This window comes from Gymnoscopelus microlampas (assembly GCF_963454915.1).
Source record: "Gymnoscopelus microlampas genome assembly, chromosome: 3".
NCBI classification, from domain to species: domain Eukaryota; kingdom Metazoa; phylum Chordata; class Actinopteri; order Myctophiformes; family Myctophidae; genus Gymnoscopelus; species Gymnoscopelus microlampas.
Genome location: NC_139940.1, coordinates 44,750,834 through 44,774,258, shown reverse-complemented (window position 1 = coordinate 44,774,258; position 23,425 = coordinate 44,750,834). Strand labels below are relative to the sequence as shown.

General features: G+C 41.1%; 1 protein-coding gene across 2 annotated transcripts in view; it reads left to right on the top strand.

The window, feature by feature from the left end:
* Positions 1–23,154, top strand: part of cyb5r4 (cytochrome b5 reductase 4) — a 35,153-nt gene extending 11,999 nt beyond the window's left edge. For both annotated transcript variants that reach the window (XM_084051392.1, XM_084051391.1), the window contains 11 exons: positions 10–148; positions 1,248–1,305; positions 2,279–2,372; positions 7,153–7,185; positions 7,288–7,410; positions 7,927–8,067; positions 10,295–10,444; positions 14,059–14,209; positions 15,614–15,700; positions 19,844–20,005; positions 21,306–23,154. In XM_084051392.1, coding sequence (XP_083907518.1) covers positions 10–148; positions 1,248–1,305; positions 2,279–2,372; positions 7,153–7,185; positions 7,288–7,410; positions 7,927–8,067; positions 10,295–10,444; positions 14,059–14,209; positions 15,614–15,700; positions 19,844–20,005; positions 21,306–21,360 — 1,193 coding nt within the window. In that variant the 3' untranslated portion in view covers positions 21,361–23,154. The remainder of the gene's footprint in view (positions 1–9; positions 149–1,247; positions 1,306–2,278; positions 2,373–7,152; positions 7,186–7,287; positions 7,411–7,926; positions 8,068–10,294; positions 10,445–14,058; positions 14,210–15,613; positions 15,701–19,843; positions 20,006–21,305) is intronic.
* Positions 23,155–23,425: the final 271 nt, after the last annotated feature.

Sequence of the window (23,425 nt, the reverse complement as noted above, 5' to 3'; positions counted from 1 at the left end):
TCTGGACAGGTCTTGCTCCACCTCCACCTTTTCTTGCACCACCTGCGGGCCCTGCCACTCTCTCACCCTCCTCATCTCTCTCACCCTCCTCCTCCATGCTACTGCCACCCTCGGCAGCCCCTGCACCAGCCAAAGACACTCGTCCGAGGTAAGACAGACACATATGCAGTTCAATTCAAAAGGGACTTTATTGGGAGATGAATGCAAACATGAGAAAACACGTGTTTACGTTGCCAAAGCAAATATGAAACAAACCAAATAAAAATCAAGACTAAGAAATGTATGTTCAATTAAAAGGGAATAAGCAGATGTGCAAACCGAGCTGTGGCACATTGTATTAGACAAAACTAGCAGTTATACATAAGCAGGGGTAAATTGGTATAAAGCTTTTGGGGGGGGGGGGGAAATTGCAACATTTCAATATTTAGATGTCACTTGGTATAAAACCTTTCTATTCACATACACCAAGAGCAGTTATGTTTGATTATATATATACAATAGAATCCTCAGTGTTCATTCAATTCTAAGAGTGAACAGATAAACAATAAATCTCTATAAGAGAATACCAGCACTCACAACGCTGATGAAGGCTCGACGCTGAAACGTGTACGTTGTTCTGTCTGCTCTGCAGTATATCATGACAAAACTTAAATGTAGAAATAAAAGTGCCTTAACCCTTTGAGACCGGGTACGCATCTGTATGTCATTTTTTGATTTCTTTGGCTATTCAAAAATAGCAGATATACAAGCTCATAGTTTTTTTGCGAATCTTTGAATTATGTATATGTTTTAAAGCGAACATTCTTAACTCCGATCTGCTTCTGGGGGTCCCTGGAATAACATATTTTGAGATGGGGGTCGGCGGCCAAATACATATAATTTTGGGGGTCCTTGACATGGAGAAGTTGGAGCACCACTGATATAGCGACATAAGTTTAAAAAAAAAAAAAGAAAAGACTTTGTAGAATATATATTCAAAGATTTGCACACATTTTCATGATTTTTCAAAAATAGCAGATCTACAAGCTCATAGTGCGGAACTCGGTACCACGCTATGAGCTTGTATATCTGCTATTTTTTATTAGCCATAGAAATCTAAAATGACACAGTATGCGTTCCCGGAATGAATGGGTTAAACGACAGTTCTGTGAGTGCTGGTATTCTCCTCTCCACTCGCACCCTTGATGTAAAGTGTACAGATGAAACCTGGTCTCCTGCGTCTTAACTAATCTCCTGTTTCCTTCAAGGTATGACTGGTTCCAAACAGATGTGGCTATTAATGTGGTCATCTACACCAAACGGAAGGTATAACCTCTCTACTGTCAAAACTGTAAGATCTAATGAGACGGAAAGATAAGACCCCAATATACCAATACAATACACAATACCCTGAGAAAAAAAATAATGCATTTACAGTACATGGTTTCTGTTATAGATTCTGGTGTTCATTTAGTCTGGCAGACTAGTCTAGTGTCATATATCCCTTTTGTTTAACCACGTAAACCCTATACTAGTTGACCAGAGACCCCCACCATAGTATCCCCCCCCACCATTTTGTCCCTCTACACCAAATATCTAGGGATGTCCGATTTTATCGGCCTCCCGATATTATCGGCCGATATTAGCATAAAAATTGATATCGGGAAAATATCGGTATCGGTTTTTGAAAAAAAAAAATTTTTTTTTTTTTTTTTTTTTTTTTGCTTTATAAATAAGTTACAGGAGTTCTTACTGTATATGGTGTGTGTGATATGAAATTTGAGCTTACCCTAATCACAATAATCCCCGCATATATCGGTATCGGTTGATATCGGTATCGGTAATTAAGAGTTGGACAATATCGGTATATCGGTTATCGGTAAAAAAGCCAATATCGGACAACCCTACAAATATCTTTGCCGAACGTAGCCCATTTACAAGCTCACATTTTGTACATATAGTGTTTTGTATTTGTTGATGACATGTATTATTGTGCCATTGTTTTAAATGCTATGTTGATGAATTGAATACATAGGACCACAATGGAAACAAGTCCCCAGGACTTTTTTGTGTTTATCCTTTTAGCCTAAATGTCTGACTGTACCTTGTGCTTGTTTACATTTCTGACTAATAAGTATTCAATCAATCGATCGGTGTGCTTGCCACAGAAAAGGGAGGCTAGGTTTTTTAAAGTGGTTAAAATTCAACAAACTACAGTACTCTACTAGTGACGGCCATCACCCCATATAGATCTGGAACATTCCAGAAAATGTCACCCATCTCTGTCTTCTCCCGTTAGATCCCCAGCTCCGGCTGTGCCATTGTTGACCTTGATGGGGGGGTGTTGCGAGTGGAGGTGCTGCTGGGGAAAATGTCCTACATGCTCCATTTACGTGAGTAGACATTCTGTTTTCATTCTTTTTTCGTATGTGAATACAAAGATAGGTCTGCAATTTTCGAATCCGATGAGTTCCCAAGATTGGCAATTTTCTAACACAAACAACATAAGTGACCACAAGTAAAAGAAAAAAACAATACTGACTGACTGAGATGAAATGTCATTTACAACTCGGCTACCAATATTAAGAAAACAAGTGCATCTGTGTCTGTCTGTGTCCGTGTCCTTTTTGTGTGGCTGTGTGTATTCCGAGCAGGCGCGCTAAGGTTTCAGACCATAGAAGCACACGCAGTAGCGCTTTAAATGCGTAAGTGTTGCAATCCCAGATTTGACCACCAGGCGGCGGCAGCTTCACTGTTCTGCCATGGTTCTGAAGGCTTGGTTCAGAATATGGGAAGCCAATAGGGAGAAAGTGAAAAAGTGACGACTAGTTGCAGGGTCTATTTATTGACAGCTTTGCCAAGCTGTAAAAACAGAAATAAAAACAAAAAACTAATGGGATTAAAATAGGTCCAATCTCACACATTCAACCCAGGGTAATGAAGAGGGGGAGGGAAAGCACTGAAAGGGGTGGGTGAGAGGCTCTACAGTACACAGACATTCTGATTTCTGCTCCAAAATGACACATCCACCATTGGATAAAGTGGAGTGTATCTAAAGTTGCATTGTCATATTTCCATGAGCCATAACATATTTTCAAGGGCTGTCCTTGACTAAAGAAATTATTTGTTGAGTAGTATATATAGACCAGGGCCGCTGGAATGGAAAATGACCTGGGGACGCACGCACACATTTCAGTTTTTTTTCCCCGGATGGTTTTGTTAACACATTCCATGCCAGCGTTTAATCTCATAATGTACTCACCAGTGCCAGCGTTTTATTGTTGTTTTTTTGTTTTTTTCACGTCGCCATAGACCTCGTTAAAATCCTTAAGATTGAGCTCTAAACTGTTTGTAATCACAGTAGATCCGACTGCGTCGACCAGTGAAAACCCCAATTCAAAATGGAATCGCCATCTTGTAGTTAGAACGGTTTATGTTAAACAGTGATCAGCGACGAGAAAAACTACAAAGAGAAAATGGCGTTTTGGTGTCCGCTTTAGAATGGAGGCCGATGGGATCGGCAAAACCGGATCCCGGATAATTCCGTTTCCGGTGGTGCTACAATGAAATGTGTCGTGTCGAACAAGGCCTACAATGCAATGTGAACTTTTTTTTGAAAAAAGAAAGAAAAAAAGACCACTTCGCGTAGGTCTACGACGCGATTGGCACGTGGCGGCTTTAAATAGATTGGCACTCAATGTGTTAATGTTTTGGGGGTTTCTGCTACTTTATTTCGGTTAATTCGGTTAAAATGTACTCCATGAAGTGTAGATGTCAGAGGTGTTTTTCTTTTTCCTTTTTCTTCATTCCAAAAGTCAGCTTTAACCAAATGGACTCCTCTGTTTAATTAACTATACAATAATATAGTCTCCCCCCATAGTCTCCCCCCACGGTGGGGATACCCAGCCTGGGTCCCCCCACCTCGCGATGGTCGCGAGGTGCGGGGGACTGGGCAGATATTTTTTTTTTCTTCCAATTATCATTATTCTTTTTTCAATTTTCTTTTTTTTTTCAATTTTCTTTTTGTTGACTGGACTGAATTGTGCAGGGACAAGTGTATTTTAATTAAACAGGCGCCGGCGCCACAGACATAGGCTAATACAAAAAAAAGAATGAAATGCTAATACCTCCCACACACATGTTGAACCTTTAGAATCTAAAGGTCATCAGGTCTCAAGTTTAGATGATTTATTAACACATTACCTCCCAACAACGAGTATAACCGTTGTTGAAAAAATACCCCGTTTCCTGCCAGCCACGAGTATAACCGTTGTTGGATTTTTTTTCTTTCTTTTTTTTTCAATTTTCAATTTATCGACACAGAACCAGAGATATAGCCATCCAAAGATTTCTAGCTCCATTCACTCCTTTGTTAACTTATTACTTTAAAATCCTGTATCTCGGCTCCTGTGTTTTTTGTTTTTAACATTGGCAGTGGGGGAAGTAAAAAAAAAAAGAAGACCTCTGGCATTAAAGCGCACCACAGTAGTCCAAGATGAACATATTCCCTCTTTAGATGATGTATTAATGCACACAGCAGTCAAAGATGAACACACATTTTATGCTAAAGCCTTCAGCACATCAGCATATTTTGCTACACCTAATTGTAAATAAAAAATATATGTTTTGGATTGGTGTCACCAAAGCTCTGAGTAATGAGAAATATCAACAAGGTGGATCTTTCATTGTGAATAACTGCACTATAACTGCCTCTATATGAGTGAGGCATCATCACCAAATTAATAGTTTGATGTGAAATGCTCACTTACGCTTTTTAAGATCGCATATTTCTCACACTCCCGGTGTGTAAGGACCTGAGGGGTCAATGACACATCTGTCCGCTGAGTCACTGGTACAGTATGTGACTCAGCGAAGTTGGGCGGGTGCTGAGTGAAGGACAGACTTAAAGCAATAAAGTGCTCGCACAGTGTTGGGCATAATTTGAAAAACAAATATTGATTGCACCCACTAAGTGCTGTGACATTTCGATCTTGCGTTCCTCATCAGACCTTGCCCTCATCTTTTTCTTCGATGGAGCTTTCACAAAAACACATTTCTGAAAGTGTATAATAAGAGAGACACCCTCCGTTTGCAACGATCACACCTTTTGACACCAGAATTCACTTCAACACAGACAGTTCAAAAAGCAATACACACTCCACCGTCAGGCTGGCAGGCCATCATTAAGTGTGAAGCAATAATGAGACACCTCGTTTCTACAAAAGTGCAATATTGAGAGCAAGAAAAACAGCAGAGCAGAGACACAGAGAGCCGGGGGAATAACATTTTCAGACATTTATCCACTGTAAACTTGACTTTTCCCTCTGCACTGTTAAACCAATAGTGTCCTATCATTATCTAATGATATGAATGAGACTAAATATAAAGGCTATAATAGTTGATTTTATGGATTTATACCTTTTATTGATCATTCGATATATTTCACACTGATGCCAAGCCTTTTACATAAAATGTATTATCTACTATGTCAGTGGTTCTCAACCTGTGGGTCGGGACCCCCAGGGGGATCCCCACATGATTGGGGGGGGGGGGGTCCCCAGATGACAGTGAAGTGACAATTTAAGTAACCTTTTTAATACCTATAATATATAATAATAATAAAAATAAAATAATTACTGCATCAAAAGTAATCAACAAACTATACTAAAAAACTGGTCAAATGTTGGCCAAATTGCAAAATAATATAAGAAAGAGGCAAAAATAGCCCATCAAGGCGTTGTGAGCTTGTTGATCGGCTATTTTCAAAATATTGATCTGTGGAGTCAATTAAAACTAAATGCCTCAACTCCTACATTACAAGTGCATATTAGGGTTGGGGTCCCCAGTTCAAATATGATTATTTTGGGGGGTTGTGGCCTGAAAAGGTTGAGAACCACTGTACTATGTAACATGTTTTAATATGTTTGCCGAAAATAGCCGATCCACAAGCTCGCAGCGCGAGGCGTTGTGAGCTTGTAGATCTGCTATTTTTGGCTAAAGTTCTCCTCAGACTAGGGATGCTAGGGTTCAAGTGGTTAATGTAAAAATAAATATTTCCTAACATACCAAGATTTGGCGTCCCGGACCCCCTGTTTTAGACCTTTGGTGACATGAATTTGGGTTGTTTTAGTTTGTTTTGTGAAAGCACAATAAAGTTTCAGTTGGCTCTCGTTTTTGTGTAAAACCTTTTTTTGGTTAACTGAAATGATTTATTTATTTATTTATTTATTTTTCAATTCTAGGTTTCGTTATTTTGTTAGTTGTTGTTAACTATAATAACACTGGCTCACAATGAACGTTTTTCAACCTCTCCTCATAAGGAATATGAGAGTGGTGAACATCTAGCTATTGTCTTAACACTCTGAGCCACAACAGTTGCTGTTCGATCACAGGGTGAAAGTGTCTCCTCCACTATGAATCATTGATTTGACCAAGATTCAAGGCCCTTGGCTGGCTAATACAGAAGGTTGTTCCATGTCTAAGGAAGAGTAAGAGCTGGGATTGAACTGTGTATCAGTTTAGTACAGTGGTTCTCAAAGACCCCCATAACCATTTTTCTTCAAACTTTCTCTTGAATAAGTTGACCCTCTATTAGGCAACTAGGGGTTTTCAAAGTAGAAGTTCATTGAGAAACCCTGAATTCTGTCACAAATCTGTGATAGTTCTTATTGAGTACTGTCTGTCTGGGATTGTCTGTCTGGGATATATCCGTCAATAGGTCAATGGGATGTACATTGCCTCACATCAAATCAAAATAATAACAGATCAAGAAGAATTGCACCTCAATAGTGCACGGAATGTCTGGGGGGAAAGGAATTGAATTGAATTGAATGAAGTAGTTGGTGTGAGTGGAAGAAGAAAACTTGAATAATGATCCATCCTGTAGGCCAATAACTGTCTGTTAGGATAACAGACAGTTGTTTACCTACAGGATGGATCATTTATTTGATGTTCTTTTGCTGTACTTAGGATAGGAGAGGTAAACTCTGTGAGTGTGAGTTTTTGAAACAGACAAACGGGTACAGACAGAATGGTTTGAACTGACCTCCATTTGATACAATTTATATCTGTGGGACCTCAGTCTACACTGTAAAAAACTCAATGTGAATTTAACCCTGGCTATGTTTATTCATACAGTAACTGCTAATGTCTCTATGATGCAACTTTTTACAGGTCTAGCTGAAGAGGTAGAAGACGGCGTGACAGGTAAGGATAACATTTACAGCCAGCTTGAGATTCTAATTTATATCCCAAATGTCTTTACACGGTGTCATCATCAATCATCTCTGTTTGCCTTCACTTGAACAGTCCACACAGCGTCAGCCGTGGGGAAGATCCAGGTCAGCGTACGGAAACTGGCCAAAGGGAAATGGACGGATCTGGGTCAGACGCTGGAATTACACAATACCATTATTCGTCAAAAAGATCGAGGTAAGAGCGACGATTACGCTTTGTGCTCTTTTGTGTTTTTTCTTTCTCCCCACTCTCTTAACACATTGACTGCCAGCATTAAAACATCGTTTTTCATCCCCATACCAGCGTTTTTTTAACCTTATATTGAGGATCCACAGAGACCCACGGGAGCCGCGGTGTGTACACAGATGTAAACAAAGGGGGGGTGGGGGAGGGTCTCCTCTATCCACCGGAAACAAATCTTTTTTTACCGCGATCGGCCATTTTTTTGCTACCGGCCGTTGAATAAGGCTTGTTTTCACCAAAAAAAGAAGAAATCCGAGCTAGGTGTGTTTTTCTACAACTGATAACGTAGGAGTGGACGGAAGTGTCATTTTTTGGGATGACGTCACATCCGTCCATTCCTTCTCTCAGAGTCAAGGGATCATTCCTAAGTTTTGTTAGAGCGCCCTCTTGTGGAATTTAAAAAATAAATGCTGATTTATTCAGACAAGAAATGCAACATTTTGTGATTATTTTTGCTCTTTCCTCCAGCACTCCATTATCGAGACTGCAAGTTGGTCTCAAAGACGGAGGTCAACCACAACACACAGCTGTTCCAGCTCCAGATGCCACATGGGACGGCCATGCATGTGCCTGTCGGGAAGCATGTCTACCTCAAAGCGCTCATCCACGGTAAGGACTCCAGCGCGGCCAGTTTGAAGTCCATCGGCCGGGTGGTTCTCTAGATAATGCTGGTGGCACCCTCACACACACACACACACACACACACACACACACACACACACACACACACACACACACACACACACACACACACACACACACACACACACACACACACACACACACACACACACACAGATTTTGTGAATTTATAGGACTGTTGTTGAATAATAATTTAGTAATAATACTCTCTAAGTCATCTGAGGACAACCTAGACTAGAGAGAGACAGATTCTAAAAAGGTTTTCTACATACTACTCTTGGCCCTAATTAAAAGCTTGTGAAAAGAGATATGCTTTTAGTCTGCTTTTAAAAGAAGACACTGTTTTAGCGGACTTCAGTTCCTTTGGTAGAAAATTACAGAGAGTAAGACAGTAGACTCAAGGCACCGTAATCTGTTGAATAATTATTATTCTAGCTATAGTTTGGAGACCTTTTTTCTGAGGGGGTTATTTTCTTTGTACTGACGTACACTACATAGAATGTAGATAGGACTTTCAAAATGCTGCGCGAGAAAAAGGGACGCTTCACCGGCGCGTTTCAATGTTGTAGCGCCCTGCTTCTAAATTCTGCTTTTTCGCCGTTTTGTTTTCTTCGCAGCCTGTGCTGACATATTTTGCACCATCACGGTGCGTTCATCATCGGTGACGAGTGTCTGTAACACAGCCAGCACCTTGCTGCGTGCGAGTCGCGCGACTGACTGTGTGTCAGGATTCGAGGCCACACTCACACAATCACGTGCAGCATGCGTCCCCTCCCCCTCCGCCTAATGGCTGTGTATGGGGCCGATACGTGCTTTAGCGTGATTGTGTGAGTGTGTCTTCAGGAAGTAAATTCCTGTCCCAGCGGTCCCAGCTGTTGGTACGCGAGAGCGCTTCCCTTCGTCTGATGTGCTGCGCAGCATGCATTTTGACAACGCATGCGCACCAGTTATGTGCACCCCTGAGCATAAGACATTGTATGACATTGTCTAGACTCTAGAAGACTTCAATGATGTGTGTCTAATATGCAATTAGCCTACTGAGACAAGTTTTGCTTCGTTTAAATACTAATGACTAGGGGTGTGCCGATACAGTCATTTCACAAAACAATACGATACGATATTGGGCTCACAACATCGATACGATACGATATATGGCACTTTTTTAATATGAAAATATATGGGGGGGGAAGCAAATGCAAACAAATACTTCTGTTTTTGCATTATTATTATTGCAAAACAAAAAAAAGAAAACGTATCGATATATCGGCACACCCCTACTAATGACCCATTAGCACTTTGAGATTTGTTTCAAATATAAAGTGCGTTACAAATAAAATGGATTATTATTATTAATGACCCATAGAATAATGAATAGACACGAAATAAGCGGCCCTTCTTCCATAGTTTCATCAGATGTACCGGTAGACCCCTCAAGGACACATCAGTTGGCTGAACAGAGATGATGTGTATGTGGGTGGTGGTGGTGACAGACTGGCAGTTGAATAAAAAAGTGATACAAAAAAGTGAGAAAAGTGTAGGAGTCATCTCCGTTCTCAAGATAAAGTTTTATGCTGCAATATCTTTCATGATTCCATATCTAGTTATAATTAATTGATTCGCTAGGATACATAAAAGCAGAAAAAGCCAGTTCCCTGTTATGTAATACATTCCTTTTATATTTACATTTCATTTGTTGGTATTGAAAATCCTATACCTTCATACTCTGATACCACCTACGCCTAATTATAACTCCAATCTACTCTACACTGTCAAATTATAATGTTATTGGAAAAAAAAGTCTTACGCCTAGAATCAAGCCATTCAGGCTCCTAGTGAATTTGACCATAAAACATTTGATTCTGTGATTTTTTTTTGAAAACCGCAAAACAAAGGGTAAATATAGTATATCATATAATTAAATATTCAAATTATTTTCACAGAATCGAATGTTTTATGGTCATGATTCACCAGGACGCTGGATGGCAAATAAAACAATGAAGTGCTACAAAGTAACTAGAATACCAGGTGAACATGTAAATAACATGCTATATTTGTACTTTTTACCGTGTCACATACATGAACCTCTAGTAACATGCATGGTTACCGCAAAAAAGACAAAACAGAGGTCATGCGTGTGCCACACATTGTCTTCTCATGTCACAGCAGCTCTGTCCTCTCTGTCCTCCGTGTCCAGACGCTGTAGTGGTGAAGCCGTATACTCCTGTGGAGGAGACGCTCGTACCTGTCGCTCCGCCAGACTCCACGCAGGACTCCCACCTCTTTCTCATGGTCAAAGTCTACCCTGACGGTGTCTTCACCCCTCATCTCAACAGCCTGAACATTGGTAAGAGTCACAGTTTATTGGTTGTTGGTTTTTTTATGTGTCTTCCTGTCTGTGTTTGATTCATTGTTTGCTGCCGCTGTTGTATTTTGTTCACTCGTCGCCACTGTAAATGGGGGTAACCTCAGGGCCTTTCGAGCATGAATAAAGGTTTGAAATGAAATGGAAAAAAGACAGTTGTTGTCTCCGCCAGGCCGAAAGGCATGGTCGAGACTTATGTTTTGCACCCTGTCCGTCCATCCGTCCGTCCGCGTGTCCGTCCTTCCATCTCTGAACAGCTAATCTCCGGCTAATCTTGGCTTTATCGCAGCGAAACTGTGCACACACACTCCCTGGATGCCAGAGCAGAACCTCTGCCCATTTTCATATTTCCTGATTGGCTAAGATTGACATCTAAAGTTTGCAGGAGTGGCCCGTTTTGAACAAAATGCCGCAAATCATGAACACAGCAGCGTTCGATTGTGGTGAAAAATGTGCACGCGCATTCGCACTACGTTGAGGAACTAATGCCACTCTTTCAACGTTATTATTATAGCGCCACCTGGAGGCCGATTTTTGCAAATCGGTACACATTATCTCTATAGTCAAGTGATCAAGACAGACCCGTCCGATTTTTCATATAGGCGATTTCAGAACATTACCGGCCCACAATAACCTACCTGACCTGGTGGAAACCTTTGCTCCGAGGAGCACTTTTTCGAGTTAAATTAACATTCAAGATATTGCAGTGCATTTTTCCAGATTATGTGCATGTTATTTAGTGAGTTGATTTAAGCATGCTTTTGTGTGTGGGGGGAAGACCTTTGTTTTCTTTCAGTGGCTAGTGGGCGACAATTCAGTGCTGGTGCCAATAATTGGTCTCATATGTCTGTGCTTATCAAGAGGCTGTGAAGTTTATTCATAATTAATTTCCATCATTCCTGTGGCAGCTGTGGGCAGCAGCGACTGCTGCCAAGGGAATGGAGAGACAACACCGTTTGTCCATATTTATGAGAACTAGAAAAAGGCCCCTTCCTACCTAAAAGCCCCCCCCCCCAATAGCCTATCACGACAGTGGTCTATACTCAAACTTTTCATCGAATTTGCTTGAGATGTATGACACATACCGATGAGTCTAATGGTTTTCGTGTGTGTGTGTGTGTGTGTGTGTGTGTGTGTGTGTGTGTGTGTGTGTGTGTGTGTGTGTGTGTGTGTGTGTGTGTGTGTGTGTGTGTGTGTGTGTGTGTGTGTGTGTGTGTGTGTGTGTGTGTGTGTTTCTGAGAGAGTCTAAAATGGTGCATTTTTAAATGGTGCATTTACTGTATATAGCGCTTCACAATGTGCATTACATTCACCCATTCACACACATTCCAACAACAACAACAGAAAAACGGTGGAGCTTGCACAAAATTCCTATTGAAACCCATTGTAAACACCCATCCTTGGTTCTGGTGACTGATATTGGCCTTCTAATACATGAGGGGCCGTGTTTTTTTCATGCATATTTAATTATTTTAATTTTCCAAAAGAATTATAGGAAATCAATGAAAAAATGTATTGAAAAAAAGCACGGCCCCCTCACGCATTAGAAGGACAATATCAGTCACCGGAACCAAGGACGGGCTGCCCCGCCCCCACCTATTCATTTCAATGAAGTTGCTCACCCAGCGCGTAAAGCCCCCGCAAGTACCCTCTTCTCCCTGGAAGTACCCTCTTCTTCCGCTTTTGAGCACCAAGGTGCGACGGCAGCAGCTTCACTGTTCTATCGCGGTTCTGGGGGCTTGGGTTGTTTACCAGAGAGGCCGTATGAAATCTAAAAATGTGAGCTAACGGTTGCTACGTGGGCTGATTAGATACAATGATTTATTCCCTACTTTCTCTTCCTCTCTCTGTCCCTTCTTTTACTGGGTTAATTTGCACCTGCCCCTCTCTCTCTCTGTGTATAATGAAAAGCCCCTGTCCTATGTCTCAGCCAGTGCACTTGCGCTTGGCATTTCTGTTTGTCTCCCAACCTGCGTACATCGGCCCTAATCTCCTCTCAGACGGTATTCTGCCGTTTTTAATAATCACTCATGGCCTCCCACTCCCTTCCTCCTCGTTCATCAGCCCAATGACACACGCTGCTCTCCGTTTACGTAAATCAATTACGAGGCGCAGACCCCAAGCATGAAGGATGGTGTAATTAGTTCACTAATAAACAGACCTTTTCTATCTGATCACCCATCAGGCAATATATATATATATATATTGCCATCAGGCTCGCTCTCTCTCTCTCTCTCTCTCTCTCTCTCTATATATATATATATGTATAATATATATATATATATATATATATATATATATATTCTTCATCATGGCAGCCTCGAAAACGTGGTTTTCTCATCCATTATTTTGCTCTCCTTTTGAGCTAGCTGAACTCTCCGTCTGTGTGCCTGCTGCTGACTGTGGAGGCCATGATGTTAGTAGATGAGTCTGGGGGCAGTCTGGGCACGGACGTGTTGGAAGTGGACGGGGTAAACGTAAGACGCTGGTGTCTTTGTTGTGTCGAGCTCTCTGACCCGTAGAGAAGGGTTGGAAGCACAACAGCTCTGTAGACACTGATCTTGGTTTGTGCTGACGAGCACTCTCATAGACTCCTGTAGGTCAGCAGCGTAGGAGGCCGGGGCACAGCTATAACACCTGAAAATGATCCACGGTACACAGACAGGAAGCTGAGTGCAGAGAGAGGGAAGGGCGTGTCCGTCCGGTATCAAAGGCAGCGTGCCAGGGACATTGCGGTTCACGTACGACTGGGAAATTAACTAAATAATGTATCGCTACCAACATTTAACACATCCACTGCCAAAGGTTAATCTCATAATGTACTCACCAGTGCCAAGGTGTTATTGTTGTTTTTTGTTTTTTTCACGTCGCCATAGACACCGTTAAAATCCTTTAGAATGCTCGATGCACTGTTTGTAAACATCGTGCACATGTCCCTGTGTCTACTAGTGCAGACCACGTGTCAAACGGGGCAGCCATGTTGTAGTTAGAACGGTTTATGTTAAACAGTGATGACCGAGGAGAAAAAACTACAAGGGAGAAAATGGCGTTTTTGTGTGCGCTTTAGAATGGAGGCCGACGGGAACGGCAAAACCGGATCGCAAATAGTTCCGTTCCGGTGGTGTTACACTGAAAATGGTCCGTGTAGAAAATGAAAAAAAAAATATATATATATCGAGAAAAAGCACCCGGACCGTAGCACTACGGTCTCGGCACTTAACAGTTGGATTTAATGGACCGTAGGACTACGTTCTTGGCAGTCAATGTGTTAAGAACCATTAACCGACTTAATACTCAATAGAAATATACATAGCGTTGCCGTCGGGCAGAAACCTCTTATCTCCATGTTTTCACTTTTTTTTTGTCCTACTTGATCATACTACAGTGTCACACAAAGTAGTAACAAGCTCGAAACGCGGCGCGAAGCGACGTGTTTTGAGCTTGTAGATCTGCTACTTTTGACTAACCTTTGAATAATCGACAAGAAGATAATGGATATAATATAGTATAGTTACAGCCCTAATCTGTAGTGATGTTGTGTGGTGATGTTGCCCATTTGACGGCCGTCCCATAACTTCTCTTTCACGGTTGCCTAGGTGACCACGTGTCCGTCAGCAGTCCAGAGGGTCCGTTCAGTCTCCGCCCCCTCCGCGAGGTCACACACCTCTACCTGTTGGCCGCCGGCACGGGGTTGACGCCCATGGCTCGACTGATCCGACTCACCTTACAGGACCTGGGCACAATAAGGTGGGTGATGACTTCCTGCATTTTGTTCGGTGGTGGAAGAAGTGCTCAAAACGTATACTTCACCCATTTAGACCGGGAAAGCATCCGTGTCATTTTTTGATTTCTTTGGCTATTCAAAAATAGGCACAGAGTGCCACGCTATGTAAGCTTGTAGATCTGCTATTTTTTTTTAATCTTGAACATTTGTGCATATCTTTTAATATATATATATATTTTTATAACATTATTTTGTAACTCAAATCTTTGCTTCTGGGGATTCTACAAATGTCTTCTAAATATATATTCATATTGTTATATAAATATATATATATATATTGTTCCAGGGACCCCACAGAAACAAAGCCTTGAGTTAAAGATGTTCGCTTGAAAAAACATATATATATATAGAGTGCCGCGCTATGAGCTTGTAGATCTGCTATTTTTGAATGGCCAAAGTATAAAATATTGGTTATACATATATATATATATATATATATATATATATATATATATATATATATATATATATATAAATCTAAAGTGACACAGATGCGTTCCTGGATTGAATGGATTAAGTATCAATACCGCAATGTAAAAAATACAATTAAAAGTTTGGTATTAAAAATCATTTGAGCAAAAATGCAAAAGTGTTGGCCTCAAAATAAACTTAGCAGATCTACAACAAGCTCACAACGCGTCGCATCACGGCGGGTTGTGAGCTTGAAGATCGGCTATTTTCCATTAGCCAAAGTTTAGATAGGGCTGAAGTGGTTAATGTGTTTTGTTATAAAAATCAAAATCCACAAAGTAACTAGTAACTAAAGTTTTCAAATAATTGTAGTGGAGTAAAAGTACAATATTTGCCTCTTGAGATGTAGTGAGGTTGAAGTAGAAGTATAGAAAAATGTAAAGTAAAAGTACCTACACGTTTTACTTAAGTACAGTACTTGAGACATGTACTTGGTTACTTTCCATCACTGGTGGGTGATGACTTTATGCATTTTGTTCCTGTCAGGCTGAAACCAATCATATCTCCATATTTCACCTTTTCAAAACGTGGGTTTTTCAGTGAGACTTAACGTGGTAAAATTCTTATTTTAAGTTACAATGGGTTTATATAGGAAGGGAGCGTGTCTGATAAAATGAATATCAAATATCTAAATATTGAATCAAGCAACTTAAAAACTGTCTTGGGTGCACACAGAGTGCACCCTGTCTTGGGTGCAAACAGAGTAGATGTTAAAATGACTTAAAAATATGTTTTTGAAATGAAAAGCCTCTTTAAACATGTGTGATTGTTACAGTGCTGTGTCATTACCGGCCCAGGGGTCGCCAGTTTGCCAGCCTCGACAATAAAGGGAACTGGTACATGCTGTTATTTGTATCTATTACTGCTCTGAAGGGCATGTTGTGTTTGTCATTCAGAGTAATCAAGCTGCTGTTTTTCAACCGACATGAGAGAGACATTCTGTGGCGCTCTCAGCTGGATGACCTGGCTGCTAAAGATGAGAGGTAATGTGTTGTGTGCTTCCTTTTTTGTATGCGTGCATGTGTGCCATCTAAGGCAAGGCTTATTTGTATAGCTCATTTCAACAACAAGGCAAATACACACGTTGTTTGTGTGTGTATGTGTGATGTTGTTTGAACATTGTGATTCCAGCCTGATCTTTCCTGTCTCTTCAGAGACTGTTTGACGTCATCTGGTTAATCTGACCCTCCTTGCAGACTCACAACAGAACCCTTGCTTAATCCATTAACACCGGGAACGCATCTGTGTCATTTTAAGATGTCTTTGGCTATTCAAAAATAGCAGATATACAAGCTCATAGCGCGGCACCGAGTGCCGCGCTATGAGCTTGTAGATTTGCTATTTTCTTTAAATCGTGACAATTTTGTGCAAATCTTTGAATATGTATTTTTTAAAGCAAACATTTGTAACTGTCAAATGTCTCAACAAATGTCTTCACTTTTCTGAAAAACTATTGTTGCTATATCAGTGGTGCTCAAACCTCAAGGACCCCCAAAATATTTTTTTAGGCCACCGATCCCCATCAAAATATGTTGTTCCAGGGACCCCCCAGAAGCAAAGATTGGAGTTAAAAATGTTGTTTCAAAAAAATATATGTATTCAACACAAATGTTCAAGATACAGATATTTTTTAATAGCCAAAGTATAAAATAATGGTAAATAGCTAAAATCTAAAATGACACAGATGCGTTTCCGGATTGAATGGGTTAATAGAGATGTTTGTCTTTCTTTCCTCGCCAGTTCTTTGTGTTCTTATGAAAAGCGCTCCCATTTGCATAATATTGCTGTCGGGCAGAAACCTCTTATCTCCATATTCTATAACTTTTTGTCTTTTTTTTTCATAAATTAACGCCCCTACTTGATCATACTACAACGCCACAGCATCAATAGTAGATCTACTACATTTGCTGTTTTTTTTATTTGAATCCTGCAAAGTAACTGTGGATATGAGGTTTCCACCCGACCGGTGGAAACCTCATATACTTTTCAGGAAATGGAACGAAAATGTTCAGAAAAATAGTAAAAAATAGCAGATATAGATCGGCTATTTCCACCACTTTTGCTTTACACTCTCGTATGAAGAAGTAGGGCATTAAATGATGAAAAAAAACATACGTTTAAATTGGAAGATACAAGGTTTCTGGCTGACAGCGACGATATGCTCTTTTCAGTGACTCACCGCACGTGTCATTTCCTGTTCAAATCTCTGATAATGATATTAAAGAAAAGGACCCGCACACTGTCTGGAATATGCAAAAAAAGGTTGCTCTTTATTCAATGACTCACCACACGTGTCATTTCCTGTTCAAATCTCTGATAATGACATTAAAGAAAAGGACCCGCACACTGTCTGGAATATGCAAAAAATGTTGCTCTTTATTCAATGTTTCGGTCGTTAGACCTTCATCAGGACAGACAATACAGGGCACAACAACCACCAAACATTTAAAAGGATAATTCACCCAAAAAAAACTTTTTTTCTATCTATGAGTCACACCATGTAGATGGTGATTCATGGATATTTCTTTGTTTTTGTCGCATTCCTAAGCCAATAATTTGATGACCGGCAGCAGTTACGGTAGGAGACACAAAGAGTCTCCTTTGTGTCTCCTACCGGAACCGCTGCCCACATATTGGCTTAGGAATACGACAAAAACAAAAAGATATCCATGAATTCAGTCTCCATGGGGTGACTAATCGATAGAAAAAAAACCTAACAAACAGAAAGACCGAAACGTCGAATAAAGAGCTTTTTTCTTTTTTTTGCAAGTTCCAGACAGTGTGTGGGTCCTTTTCTTTGATGTCATTATCAGAGATCCCCTGAACATATGCACTTCTTGTCCTACGCACCGTTTCAACCTAACCTGAAGACCTGTTAGGTTGAAACGTGTCCGTTGTGCTGTCTGTGGGGAAGTAAATAAACTATGTGAAAAGGACATTTACTGTGTGCTGGCTATTTTCTCACTTTAATGATTGTTGTTGAGCCTTGCACAGGCCCGGATTGGACGGTCTGGCACTTCTGGCCGATGCCAGAAGGGCTGGGCAGTCTGAGGCCGCGGCCAAGCCAAGCTAAAAAAAAAGAAAAGAAAAACACCCAGCCCTGCACAGGGTCCAGCCCCGGCTTAACGCAAGGGCTTTAGGTGCTGAAGCACAGGGCACCAACCTTGGGGGGGGGGGGGGGGGGGGGGGGGGGGGTGAAAGAAGACAGACAACTATCGGCGAAAAGCGCCGACATTTAGATGCAGCGGCTGTTGAAGGAGCGCTAAAACAGTGAAACGGGCCGGTGAAGCGTCATTTTGTTTCCGCGCTGCAAACTTACAAAAATGTATTATGAATGACCCAACACTTCAGATTGATAGATACCTTTATTGATCCCAAGAGGAATTTAATTCGCCCAGAGGCAGCACAGCAGTTAAGAGTTACAGGTACAGAGTAAGGAAAGTGCTGTCGTATACAGCAATACAAAGGCAAGAAAAACAATAGGAAGCACCGTCAATACAGAACAACAGTATAGAATAATATACAACTATCCATCTACACTATATGCAGTGGTGTAAAGTGACTAAGTACATTTACTCAATTAATGTACAATTTTGAGGTACTTTTACTTTACTGGAGTATTACCAATTTTCTGTACTTTTACTTCTACTCCACTACATCTCAGAGACAAATATTGTACTTTTACTCCACTCATTCTTTTTTTTAAACTTTAGTTACTTTTTAGATTTAGATTATTATTACAAAACACACATTAACCACTTCAGCCCTATATACGAACATTTTGACCATTTGAAAATAGACGATCTACAAGCTCACAAGCTCTTGTAGATCTGCTATTTTCAAAAGATTTGTATACATTTTATCATTTGAAAAGTTGTGAAATGGGACATTCTGCATGATGAGCACTTTCTACTTTTGGTACTTTAAGTACATGTTGATGTACTTTTGTACTTTTACTCAAATAAATTTAGAATTCCGGACTTTGGGCGCGCTCTCACCAAAAGTTGGCTGGCTGCTGTTAAACGCAGGTTGTGCGCGGCCACAGTTTTTTGCAGCCAGCGGATTCTAAAAAAACGCTGTGACGCACCTGTCACTCACATTCAAGACCGTCCCCGTAGCCCGCACCGCCACTAGACACTAGCCACTAGACAAAAAAATGTCTTTGCACTTTCACACTTGGGGTTTGTACATCTACATACACATTCAAATTTAAAATATAAAATACTTGGCCATGGCCACGGATGTTACAATCATGTACAGGTCCTCATAAATATCCGTATCTTCCGTATTGTTCAATAAAAAGCATTTTAATCCAATCAGTGGTCATTTTCTCCGTATGCTTTCAACTGCGCGACCCTAGCGGTTGAGAGGTGTATTGCACTGTTGGTACATTATAACTCTATGGGAAAATGGCCACCAATCGATTAAAATGCTTTTTATTGAACAATACGGAAGATACGGGTACTTCTGAGGGCCCGTACATGATTGTAAAATCCGTGGCCGTAGGGTAAGCACTTTATATTTTAAATCTGAATGTGTATGTAGATGTACGAACCCCAAGTGCACAAATCATAAAGTACTGGGTGAGATGCAACAGCTACAACCAGTTGGTCCACTGAGAGCACCATGTTGCTTTCTGAGTCTTGGGACGGTCCGCCTTCGACTCACCCGATTGGACAGAGGGGGGAAATCAGCTCTTGCCTCCAGCAGATTTATGCTTCTTCGTGCAGAGCGGATAAACGCAAGGTCTGCGCGACAAGCGGAAAAATCTGCTCTTGCGTGAATCCACGCATTTGCATTGACAAAGCATTGGCAGATTCTGCCCCAGAGGTAAAATAAAAGTGCGGTGGGAGCGCGCCCTTATACTGCATTATTATATTGCAGTATTGATACTTTTACTTAAGTAAAAAATGTGAGTACTTTTTCCACCACTGACTATATGCAGAAAAACTAAGTTTGCAGCGTCCTCACCGTATCCTCGCCCCCCAAAACAAATGAAAGTGTCCATTACAATCAGTGCAAGGCGAAAGAAGAGTGACAGTGTTCACAGTGCAATCAGTATACATTCAGTCTCTGTTTAGATTGGAAAGACGCAACAAGCATCCTGTGTTTGTTTGTGCCTCCAGGTTCCAGGTGGAGTACGTGCTGTCGGAGGCGTGTGACCCGTGGACGGGCAAGACGGGCCGGGTGGAACAGGACATGCTGCTCGAGTTCCTCCACAGGCCGGAGGACTCGAAGTGCTACGTGTGTGTGTGCGGTCCCACTGCCTTTACGGAGCTGACGGAAGGGTGTGTATTATTACATGGATTAAAGTTCTCTGTCGCCACGACTTGATGTCAGTCATTTTGGAGTCAATAGAAGCCAGCATGTCTTCTATGGAAGCATGTTGCGCAGGGAAAATAGCCGATCTACAAACTCTCAATGCGTCTGAGAGCTTGTAGATCGTCTATTTTCAGTTATTTTAACTCTTTAAGTGTCAATGACATGTAACACGTCCAAACCGTGTTTCCAGTGTTTATGCTAGATGGCGCTCTCGGCTAACGTATGATACACCATTTCAGTGGTGTATCTCGCCTCCTGTGTTTTCCTCTGCATTTTTTTTGGTGAGACATGCTATGTTCAACGGCCAATAACTAGCGAACGGAGGGTCGAACATTTTTCGCGGAAGCACAGAGAAAACCTCCATGTTTAGCAACAATCAGGGGATCGATCGTACGGGAAATAAATATTCTGTGACTTCTTGGAAAGGTAAGAAATACGAAACGTTGCTGGCACTATTGGCAATTATTTATTTATTTACTTGGCACTGAATGAGTTAAGATTAGACCTTTTTGAAGTGGTCAAACTGAATAAGCATATTTGCCGTTATATCGACGGAAGTCCTTGTCCAGAAACATGGATAAAAGAAGTTGTAGGGCTAACAGCTCTGCCCTCAAGTGAGGTTTTATCTTCCGTTACTGTTCCGTTACTGTTCTTCTCAATGCTATTGGATTTTTAAGATGATGCTGATATGAATTTAATGTGACATTTGCTGTGATGTTAGCTGGCTAACAAACCGCTCTATGAAACAACCCCACTTTTAATTGCCCCATACAAATAGATTTGCCAAAAATAGGCGATCTACAAGCTCACAACGTGTTGCGTTGCTATGTGTTGTGAGGTTTTGGTTTGAGTGGTTCCCATTGGAAATGAGGTGAAGCATTACAGATCAACAAGCACAAACTCAATGCCACTAAGATACTTTATGTGTAAAAACTCGGTCAAATCTTTTTCTAGCAATGCCAGGGTGAAATTGTAACATTTCACAATGTATTCTTAATACGCTCACTTTGTTGAAGGATAACTCCAGATGTGACTTCAATAATTCACCTCACAGTATACTGAGTTGCAAGGTTGTTTTTTTTTCAAAATACAAAATTAATCGATATAAATGCAAATCATTTTCAGGCACCAGCAAAGTGATGCTAATCTTACCTAGACCATTCCAGTTTTTTTCTTTTCTTTTTCTGACAGATCAACTACAATTGATTTTTGATTTATCTTTAACCCCCTGATCTCTTACCCACTGTGTTTTTCTCCTCTACACAGATTGGTAAAGCAGCAGGGTTTCAGTGTGGATGATATCCACGCTTTCCAGGGCTAATCAGTGACCGTCACCTTGGACATGACTCATAACGAGAGAGAGAGAGAATCAATTATAGATAGCCAACCTCTGCACTGAACGATAAGTGAAAGGAACTTTTCTATGCACAGTGGAGTGAAACGTCAGGCAGAATGGAGATCCTACTGCAGGCCAATACCGAAAACATCACAACCACGAAGACTGAAGTATTACAGAGCAAGGATCCACCATACATTAGGGAGCTACTAAGCCTCACAAAGCAAGATGAAGGCAGGACCATACTCATCCATGTTATCATGAGATAAGCAATCTCTCTGAGAAATCAATAAGGCCCGGGAGCCTGGTTTTGTGGACACATCGGAAGGGCCAACAGTGACCTTTCCAGGGATCAAGGGTTCGTATTTACAGACAATGACAATAAAGATAATTTGGTTCAGACAAGCCTTCTGACGCCACACTTAGCCTTTGACTCATCAAACTCGTTCCTCGATGACGTGGTTGTTTAGAGAGAGAGCCTGCCTCTCTCATTTCCGGCTTCCCAAAAGCCAATAATGTTTTTCAGCTAATCTAAGGTTGAGCTGTCCCAGAGTGATGTTGAAAGTGGGTTTTTGTGGCATACTGATTACCTCCAAGTACCTTTCAATTTCCTTTCCAGATGCTGAAAGAACAACTGCATGAATACCACAGCAGCTGACTCATGCTCACAGAAATCAATAACATACTCAGTCTACTCAGGTTAGAGTGATACAGGTCACGGTTATGGTAGCTTTTGTAGCTAGCTCCTCTGAGCACACGGATATTAGGAATGGTGGTGGTCTTTCTTTTTTCCCCTGTCAATATTTTACCAAACCTCCCAACATTTGTTCTGTTATCCGTATTTAATGCACGCATCATGACCCATGCAGTCATTCCATCCACCATGTCACACTTAACTCATTGACTGCTAATGACGTGTTTTGACGTATGTCAATCCAAAGCCCACACCGCCAATGACGTCTTTTGACGCATGGTGTGTGTTTTCAGTTTTTAAACTCTTTGCTAACCTATGAGTCACCATTTGACTCCCACTGTAGCAGAAAATCACGCGATCGCTGGCAAGGTCGGCTATAGACGTTGTGTTACTCTGGTGGTTAATGAGTTAACGGGCGATTTATACTTAGTTTGCACTGACAGCCGATCTACAAGCTCACATCACGTTGCAGCGTGACAGCCATGTGTGAATCAGGCATTACTGCCTGATTAGTCAGGCGCTCTACAAAAGGCCCTTCAGGTGCGTTTCTTCAGGAAGTCATTAGAGTCGAGAGCTGTCCACACCAAGAACCAAGAGCTACAACGATGAATACAAATATATTGTATTTTGTTTTATAATCGTTCCATCTCAAGTGGATCCACACCACACACCACAACCACAACGACAGTGGTGAGCCATATCGTTGGGATCCCTTTCAGAGGGATTTGGTGAATGATAGAAAGTGGCATCCCATCAAAATCCATCTGAATATACAGGGTTTCATGTTCTACAAGAATCAAGACATGTTTACAGAACATTATCATTCATCAGTGTGGATGCTCATATCATAATATTATTAGAAAATCAGAGAGTGGATGCTTTTGTCTCCCTCAGAGACAGACACATTTTTTAAATATTTTTTTTAATGTCCCAAATACACAACGAGGATGCTTTCAGAGAGGCGTATCTAGAGTTTGCACTCATCTGTTAATCGGGTTCCGCGTCATTTCGAGCATCATTTGAGACGTCTGAAGAAGGCTTCTGTAATGTGTGAAGAAGTGCATGATTTACTACCAAATTATTATGATTTTATTTTTATTTTTTTCAAGAAAGAATACACCAGCCCTATGGCAAATTTCTAACTCTCAGAGAGTGCCTTCCGGTTGAGGGAATTCCAACTTTCAACTCTTGCTAAAAGAATTTCAGTTTTATCCCAATGAGAGGCTGTCTGCATTCATGTAATGGATGGACAGGACATTGCAGTAACCGTGGTTTAACTTGATAACTGCATGCATTTACAAATGTAAAGCACTTTGTAGTCAGGCTGTGTGTTTTGTGCCCAGAGAGATCCACATA